The sequence below is a fragment of the Silurus aristotelis genome (genome assembly GCF_946808225.1).
Source record: "Silurus aristotelis genome assembly, chromosome: 16".
NCBI lineage: Eukaryota > Metazoa > Chordata > Actinopteri > Siluriformes > Siluridae > Silurus > Silurus aristotelis.
In genome coordinates, this window is record NC_139589.1 from 25,255,221 (window position 1) to 25,265,220 (window position 10,000).

General features: G+C 41.7%; 1 protein-coding gene across 4 annotated transcripts in view; it reads left to right on the forward strand.

The window, feature by feature from the left end:
* Positions 1-10,000, forward strand: part of gabrg2 (gamma-aminobutyric acid type A receptor subunit gamma2) — a 34,259-nt gene that overhangs the window by 16,122 nt on the left and 8,137 nt on the right. For all 4 annotated transcript variants that reach the window (XM_083563771.1, XM_083563772.1, XM_083563773.1 and 1 more), the window contains exons 4-6: positions 1,515-1,735; positions 2,282-2,364; positions 3,204-3,341. In XM_083563771.1, the coding sequence (XP_083419897.1) occupies positions 1,515-1,735; positions 2,282-2,364; positions 3,204-3,341 (442 nt within the window). The remainder of the gene's footprint in view (positions 1-1,514; positions 1,736-2,281; positions 2,365-3,203; positions 3,342-10,000) is intronic.

Here is a 10,000-nt window from a genome sequence, read left to right on the forward strand (position 1 = left end):
CAATTAAATAATATGATTGTGTTTATATGATTAATTTCCTTTTCTCTTTTTAATGATTTCCTTCTTACTTGAAGTGTGTGTGTGTGTGTGTGTGTGTGTGTGTGTGTGTGTGTGTGTGTGTGTGTGTGTGTGTGTGTGTTGATAAAGACCAGTTAGCCACAAATTACTGTGTTTAAAAAACAATTTAGCCACACCCACAAAACTCCATAAAAGGACATATAATTAAAACTGGAGCCATAATTAAAGAGTGCGATCACCTCATAATCACAGTGTGTGATAAATGTTCCTGCAGTGCAGCTCAGCCACTGCAGCATGTTGGGGTGCCAGTACTTTTGTCCTTACCCTTACTGTATTTATTTGCAGTTGAAAGAAATTAGTAAATTTAAACCTGAGAGCATTTCTAAAAAGTGTGAGTTCCATCTTGCTGGTTCTTGCAGGAACACTAAACCATTCACCAGTTACTCCGGTCAGGTCCAGCGAGATAAACCAGGGCTGATTTTCTCACTGTGAGATTCTTATGATCTGGTGTGATCTTGTGTGATCTTGTGAGCTGGTGTGATCTGGCGAGATTGTGATTTGATGTGATCTTGTGTGATCTTGTGAGCTAGTGTGATTTCGTATGACCTGGGTGATCTGGTTTGATCTTGTGAGCTAGAGTGATCTTGTGAGCTAGAGTGATCTGGTGTGATCTGAATGATCTGGTGTGATCTTGTGAGCTAGTGTGATTTGGTGTAACCTTTCAGGCCCGTGTGATCTGGTGTGATCTGGCGACTGGTGTGATCTGGTATGATCTAATGTGATCTGGTGTGACCTTTGTTGCTTATCTATGTGCAAAGATTGGATTTGGAGAAGAAACACTGCTGCAGTAATTCCTGTAATCATTCTCTCCTGAGCCTCAGAAGCTCCATAGCTCTATTAAGGATGTTCCTGCTGTGAATGTAAATATTATCAGAGCTTCCTGAGGAACGTGAGTGTGCTCACGATGGAGCTCCAAATTCATGCTTTACACCTTGGTTTTAGTTTCGTCTCCCGGACATCCACTCGCTGTGAGCTTTTGTCTAAAAATGCAGAAACGTGGAAACAGGATCACCTTATAGAGGAGTCACATGACCATGTGATTGTTTTTGTGTACATGACATGTGAATTTCCGCATGTAAAATATGCTCTTTGTTTTACTAGTATGCTAATTAGCTAACATGTTATCCAACTAATACTAAAGTTTTTTAAATGTGTACGAGATGCTAATTAACTTGGTTAGCTAGCGCATTATCAACAACATGTGACAGGACAGTGCAGTTCATTCTGGGTAAATATCCTACAGATATACAGACTCAGTTACATTTCTTCTAACAAACAAACTTTAAACTTCAGAACTTATTAGCAAAAGAGCTGATATAATTACCCAAAAGTCCACAAGGTTGTTTTATAATCAATAATGGAACACGGCCTTGCTAACTTTGTAGTGCACGTGTTTACGTGACTGCTTTGTCTTTCATGGCTCCTCCCCCTGATAGGAATACACCATCGACATCTTCTTTGCTCAGACCTGGTACGACAGACGCCTAAAGTTTAACAGCACCATGAAGGTCCTGCGTCTCAACAGCAATATGGTGGGAAAGATCTGGATCCCCGACACCTTCTTCCGGAACTCTAAAAAGGCCGACGCCCACTGGATCACGACACCCAATCGCATGCTCCGGATCTGGAACGATGGGCGAATCCTGTACACTCTGAGGTGAAAACAAGTGTTGAATTTATAACCTATGTGATGCTGCTCAGAGTTTCTAAATGGCCTGCGTAGTCACGTGAAACACGTGTGAAACGTGTTTATTGTCAGCTTTAAATCTGTCCACTGTTTCAAACAAAATAATGAGACGCATTAACGCCTTTATTTTCATCTTCAACTTCACAAATACGATCATCGTTTCACGTGGAAATACCGACAGACACGTTTTTTCCTTGACACTTATCCAGTTATTTGATAAGATAATTTAACTTTCAACAATAAAAATGCCAAACTCTTTTCTCATGTCGTGTTTGTTAAGTTCTTCTTTTTGCCCACATAATGGGATCGATCCAAAGCTGCAGATTGGAAGTGTGTGTGTGTGTGTGTGTGTGTGTGTGTGTGTGTGTGTGTGTGTGTGTGTGTGTGTGTGTGTTGTGTGTGTGTGTGTGTGTGTGTGTGTGTGTGTGTGTGTTTGTGTGTGTGTGTGTACTGTAATATGAAGTGAATCTTGGCCTGTGTTAGCGATGTAATTGTGCGAGGTATTTCTATCTGTAGGTTGACCATCGATGCCGAGTGCCAGCTTAAACTGAATAACTTTCCCATGGATGAACATTCCTGTCCCCTGGAGTTCTCGAGCTGTAAGTGTGGCCATATGCTGCTCCTCCATTCCTCTATCACTCCTCCTTTTCTTTTTCTCTTTCTATGCTGCTCGTTCTTTAACATATTAAAGATTAAAAAATTTCACTTAATTCCCTCATCACCTGCCTTTCAGTCCATGAGGCTCAGGGTGTTGCAGAAAATTCTCTCTCTCTTTCTCTCTCACTCTCTCTCTCTCTCTCTCTCTCGCTCTAGTGAAGACCTTTTTCATGCTAATGAGACTGCTAGAGTGCACATGATAAACCGTGGAGAAAATATCCACAAAAAGCTTTCTGACAGAATTTGTCCTAAAAAGCAGCAAAGAAAGTAACCAATATTTCAGGATGGAGTTTGGCCTCGTTCCAATCCAACAGTTTTTCCCGTGTCAGACCTGAGAGAGACACGAACCACAACACGTGACCTGATGATCCACCAGGGGTCGGAGCCGATCCTCATGTGGAGTGAAGCGTTACATTTTATGCAGCAGCAAATATTTATATATAATTGACCAATAATGGTTGTGTGTCAAATCAGGTGTGTTGCTGTTTTAGATCACACTGAGAAACACAAATGAGATAAACAAATGAGGCAGTTTGTGATGTAATAACATGGCCCCACCCACGTACCAAAAAGGGGCGGGGTTAACCACACTAACAGAACTGAATATAGCTACTAGGTTTCATCTGTGACACGTCTGGACTATTTGCTCTTCAAGTGCTGAAAACTCTGTTGCTGGTCAACCACCAAAAAAAACAACAAACAGCTCACATCTAAACCTGTTCAGAACATTTTCCAGCTCTTTTTCGATGTGTTTGTGTTCATGATCATTTCGTTTTTGCAGACGGCTACCCGAAGGAGGAGATCATTTATAAGTGGAAGCGGAGTTCCGTCGAGGTCGGAGATATACGCTCCTGGAGGCTGTATCAGTTCTCTTTCGTGGGTCTGAGGAACATCACAGATATTGTCAGCACCTTCTCAGGTTACATGCACACACACACACACACGCACACACACACACACACACACACACACACACATATTTATACACACACCATTACTATAACCCACACACCCTGAGTGAAAAGAGTAAAGAGTGAAGCGTGAGATCAGGAATAAAATCATGCGTGAGGAGAAGATTCACTGTAATGAGTATTGATGGAGAAAAGAGGAAGTTCTCTTTTTCTTTTTCTCTTTTTCCTGGTCGCACATTGTGCATTTACGCTCTTATCAACTCTCTTTTTTTGTAGCTTTTAGTAACATTAGCATTTACAAGCTTTGATGCTCCTTTAGGAAATGTAAGAACTTCTGACAGATGTTGGGGAACCTTTAAAGGAACTATTTAGCTCCATACCACAGTCAACATTAAGGAGCTACTGCATTTGATGGTCATAATAAAATAAGCTGTATGCCACTGAAAAAGGGGGGCATGGTCTATTTACCTGCCGATTATAATAAAGTGGGTGTGGTTTATATATTTATCAATCATTAAAAAAGTGGTCATGATCTATGTAACTGTCAGTAACTGAAAAGTGGGTGTGGTCATCTGTCAGTCATCGAAAATTATATACATCCTCTTTAAATGTCAGTAGAGGATTAAAGTGGGCGTGTCAATAAAGGGGGTGTGGTCTCTGCTCTTATGTTTTCTTGAGTCGTACACAGCATTGAAATATCTTCTGCTTTGTTCTCATCTCTACCACATCAGGTGTATGATCTCATGCTTCAGAAGATCTATCTCACACACACACACACACACACACACACACACACACACACACACACACACACACACACACACACACACACACACACGTTTACACCACCAACACAACCACCACTACAACCGCCAACACAACCACAACCAACACAACCACCATCAACACACCCACCAACACAACCACAACCAACACAACCACCATTAACACACCCACCCCCACAACCACCACCAACACAACCACCACCACAAACACAACCACCACCACTGCCAACACAAACACCAACACAAATACCACCAACACAACCACCACCACCAACACAACCACCACCACTGCCAACACAAACACCAACACAACTACCACCAACACAACCACCACCACCACCAACACAACCACCACCACAATCACCACCACCACCAACACAACCACCAACACAACCACCACCCGACACAACCACCACCACTGCCAACACTACCACCACCTGGACCTCTCCAGCTCTTCCACAGTTCCAACCTACTGGTTGATTCTCTGACCAATCCCCTCTTTAAAAGTAAAATAAAGTAGGTGTGGTCTATTTACCCACCATTCATAGTAAACTAGGTATGATCTATTCATCTGCTCAATATGTCAGTCAAAGTTAGGTAGGTGTGGTTTGCGGTATGTTTTTACATTCTCGAGGCAAACTTTAAACCCTGAGATTTTTCCAGAACTTGGTCGCAGTATCTCTTCTTACTCTCCATGAAGCTCTTTGTTTAGGTACCAGCCTCTGGGTCCTTTCAGGAACAGAACAGGGGTATTTATTGAGATTGAGGGTTCTGCATTTCAGTACTAAGACTACATACTGTAAAAAGTTCCAGGGGGTGAATACTTATGCTCACCGCTCAGCAGAGAAAAATGAATGTTCCTTTTATTGTTTTTGTGTCTCAGAAGCTCGGTGCTGATTAATAATCCTCACCCGCAGCGTCTCATTTCAGATATGTGACATACTAATCCCTTTATTTCAGTCTTGACTCGTTTGTCTCCTCGCCCGGGTTTCTCTCAGGACGTCGATCGCCATGGTAACCAAAACAATCGGTGTGTCCTTGGAGTCCTCGTTACTGCGCCGTCATCACCATTCTAACGTTCGAACACCTTTTTCTTCTCCTTGACGTGGCAAAAGATCTGAAAACAGCAGGAGGTGATTTATGTTACAGTCACAGCTGGATGCTGCAGATGTTAGTGATGATGTTTGTGTGGACTACAGAAAGAGAGAGAGAGAGAGAGAGAGAGAGAGAGAGAGAGAGAGAGAGAGAGAGAGAGAGAGTGAATGAGTGAATGAGTGAATGAGTGGTTTGGGACACAGTGGACTCATGATGCTGGAATATTTCACAACCTTGCACATCTGGATCCTGATGTTCCTGCCCAAAACCTTTGGTCAGACCACACTTTTTTACTGGGTCTATTCTAAGACTCTCAGGTTCTTGGTGTTGATCTGCTTCATTCTGTGAGTAAGGTAATTTAAATGGATGTAATGTGGTATGGTTTGGGACACGCCCACAGTGAACTCATGATGTTGTTCTTGTTTTTAATCTGGATAAGGATCTCTTCTCTCAGATCTGTTTAATTTGGACGCTCAGGAGTCGCGTCCCTGTGACTGGTGCTGCTGATCTTCTCTAGTTTTTAAAGCGATTTGAAACCGGCTGTGTTTTTGATAAATTAGTTCGGTAGGTTTTAAAGCCGCTACGCTAAAACGCTTTGCAGTGCAGCAATAAAATCTCTATTATCTCTTCTATTGGTTTCTTCTGGGAATGAAGGTGTTAGCGTATAACTGCTAATCAAACAGCAGAGGGACGACAAGAAACAGGAGAAGAAGAAAAAGAAGAAGAAGACAGGAAGTCTAAAAGCTAGCACTTTACCCAACATGTTTTAACTGTTTAAAGTGATTAGCACGAGCCGAGGAGGAGAATAATAGTAATAAAAGTAATAAAAATAATAGGCTGAGTTTATTGCGCAGCAGCAGTAAGTGAGTCACAGCTCCAGGAGTGATGTTTCAGCACTCCACTCCGTCCCATAAGCCTCTGCTCCTCGCCACAAATTGAAGAGAAAATTCGTATTTACGGGTGTAATGTGGTTGAGGCGGCGGAGGCAGGAGGCGGGAGCGAGTGTTATTTGCTTAATCCCATTCGCCCCTGAGTCCCGCAGGTTCTAAAGCGTGCCGGATGATAAACGAGCCGCACGGACGAGTTATTATTACATTTTTATAACTCTATCTGAGAAGGAGATTATTCCGGTGGAGATTTTCACCACCGCCGTGCAGGAAGAGGACGATGTGAGATGGTGATTAGGATGCTGCGCTCGATATCTCACTGCAGAGGCTCCACATCACACTCACCATTTCAGTTCAGAGTTAAGAAGGAGATATTTATATTTATAAATTTACACATGGGAGAATTTTGTCCTGTCTGAGTTTTTCAGTACATTTATTTTAAAAAAGATTTCAAAACAGATCCTTTTTTATCTTTGCCTTTTTCTTATTTCTAATTTCTTTTTTAATCCTTAATTGTTCATTCCTTTTTTCTTTTATTCTCTGCCTATTTCTTAAATAATAATATCAGCTTAACAAACTGCCAACAGATCAACCAAAAGTAGATCTAAATATCATGTAGAAAAAACAGAAGGTTTTTTTACTTTTCGAAGGAAATGCAGAATGTTTTCACATTGTGTTCTTTTTGCCATTTGCACAGGTTTGTGCTTTTCTTGGCGTCAGTTTTTGTCAGGAAAGGTTTACACAATATTTACATAAAATAAATTAGACAAATACACTTTCTAATTTAAATATATCCACATTCATTCTTGCTGATTCTGTAAAAAAAATGTATTTATGGGCGGAGCTAAGCATGTAATACAAATAAATTTGATGTGTAAGTTACTAGAAGATAACAACGTAGCCTCAGAACACCTATGCTAAGCTAGTTGATGGTTACCTGGTTGTCATGGCAACTTATTGCTATATTGTGACAGTTTTTTATTCTGATGTTAAACAAATCAGTGAGAAGCCCCACTGTGTGATGAATGTAAGCTACATGAGCGAATATTAGCAGGATCAGGGTGTTTGGATTGTGGAGGCGTTTTCAACCAATTTGCATATTCATCAATATTTATGAACTGTAGCATTTATAATAATGGGGTAGAGACTCGTTGTGTTACGCTGCGTCGTCTGTATTTCTATTTCCTGAATCTTTGTTTGTGTGATTCTGATTTCATTTCATGCGACAGGAGGATCCACATCTCCAGGGTGATTTGGTCGATAACTAGATGTTAAGTAAATAAAATACAACACAGTTAGTAGATTTGCAGTTAGCGCTCAGATGAGGATTGTTTCACTTTTCCCAAAGTCCTTTAAAAGTGTTTAATTGAGTAGATGACTTTTTTAATAAAGCACTAACACGGTTAGCACGCAGGACAGGTTCTCGTTAGCCACATTAGCCTCGTCTTTGACGATCCCGAGCAGCGACACAGATTTTCCCCATTAAACCTTTCGATCCCGAGTTCAGAAGCCGCAAACACTCTGGCTATTGATGTCCTTCTGACACTTCACTCTGACACCTGGAGTGATTCCTTACACTTCTGGTCCATGCCCTTGAGAGGTTTCACAAACACTCTGCAACAAAAAGAGAGGGAAAAAAGAAATTAAAAAAGAAACGATCCCGGCGGAGAGCTCGGAGATGCTGTGGGCGGGCGAAGATGAAAGGTTTGTGATGTATTATTCATTTTTTTTTTTATCACTGCCACCATTTGTTCCATTAGACGGAAGCCGGCTGACAGATGAGATCTCTGGGCTTTGAGGTGTTGCGTTCTCATTTTAAAAAAAGACAAAAATCCATGGAGGATGGTTGATGTTTGATGTGTTGGGAGAGTAAAGCAGCCTGGACTTCTTCCGCTCTCCTTTACTTCACTCAGTCCTCCGTCTGCAGGAAGACGATGGCGAAGAGTCCTGATCAATATTTCATTTTAGTGCCGGAAAAAAAGATGCCAGAGGAGATGCAGACGGAGACATTTTGTCTTTCAGAACATCAAAAAAAAATTTCCGTTTCGAAGTTCAGAATCAATAGGAAGTTGACGTCCTTAATGGTGTTGATGCGTTTTGGGTTTCTTTTTTAAGTTTGGATGTCAGCAAGCTATAAAACCCATAACATTTACAGCAGACAAACGTATCCATGGCAACTTACATTTGATCTCATTCGTACAACTGAATTACTATGGGTTTAAGGGCCTTGCTAAGGAGCCCATGAGTGGCAGCTTGGTGGTACTGGGATTTGAACTTACAACCTTCGTCCACTTCGATCCAAAGTCCAGTGCCTCTACCACTAATCTCCCACCTCTCCTCAGAATCCACACTGAAGATCTCCTGGACCGCTGCAGCTTTCCCTCGCACTGGAGACTCCTTCCATACACATGCAGCGTCTCCTCTGATCTAATTCTCAGTGAATAAATGAGACAATCAGGTCTTTTTTTTTTTTTTATCTTATAGCAGTGTACTGTAGCTGATGAGATCTGGATTCTGATTGGTCAGCAGGTGTTGATTAATTCTCTGTAACAGCAGCACTGAAAGTGCAGGTTTATAGTATAGAAGTAATAAATATGACTTTGATAATGCACATATATTTTACAGGAACAGCTCATTCCCAGAAAAGCATGGAGATGTTTTAATAAATGAGATGTATGGAAGGAGTCTCGGTGTCAGTGCTTTGTATAATGTAAAGGTAAACCTGATCTTGCTCATGTAAACAGAGAAGAAAGAGAAGAATGTGAGGCTGCTCAGGGAACGTGTGTTTATAGCTGCTATAAGGTAAGTGAGATCAGGAGTGTAACTGTAATCGTTAGCAAGTCGCCACAGTGTGAGAGGAATAAAACAATCCCAGTCCGAGTCACTGAGCTGAAACAATCTTTTGTACTGTGGACAAAACATTCAGAGCTGAAAAGACATGAACTTTATGTATCCATCAGTTTCCTGCAGCATCACATCTACACCTTCCACACTCGCCCTCAGCCGCTCCCAGACACACCGAGCTCCTAATAGAGGGGCTTTTGTCGATAACCATCTCTCCGAGACTCACTTCCTGCCAGGATGTAATGAGTGTTGGGAAAAGCGAAGGCGTGGCAGATCCATACAGCAGCTGGTTGTCTTATTAATGTCAGTTGCACGCCTCTGGGCCTTGGGCTTCTGCTGAATCGGCTCGACCTGAGCTCTAACAGCTCATGTGACGATTAAAGCTGTCTGAAGAGCTCCATTAGTGGAAAGGAGAATGTTCCTCGTGTGCACTGATGCGCTGTCAGCGGAAAAACAAATAATGTGTGTTCCTATCATCACCGTGAAAACACTTCACTTCCAGCATTGAGAAATTACACTCTGGGGTAAATGCTTTCCAGCTCCATGGGTTTTTGCCCCCTGCTCCAAATTGTAACTGTGTGGGAGGAGCCAGAAGCACTGCTCACTGCTGATTGGTTACCCGAGTTTCATCATTTTGATTTACATAAACACCAAATTGAAAACTACACTGAACTGATTTGTTCATAATGTCTTATTTTTTCAGTAGAATTTAAAATGACCCCAAAACCTAAAAATCGTAACTCGTTTGTGTCGGTTTTGGTTTCTAAAATTGTGAAAAAAAAACTCCCTCTCGCTCTGTTTCAACATCACTTGGTCCATTTCTGCTCCAATGATCAGAAGGTCATGAAATAAAATCCCCTCGAGCTCCTGGTGAGACCCTGAGCAAGAACTTGAACCCCTCCAACCCTGAGCTTTGAACTTCTTATTGTCTTCCTTCTCATTCCTTTTTTTCTCTTCCTGAGTTGACCAATGAAGGTAAAGGTTATTATCTGCTAAAGCATTCTTGATCTTCAGATGTTCTCTAGAACACTCTGGCCCACCCTCTGGCTCTTCAGA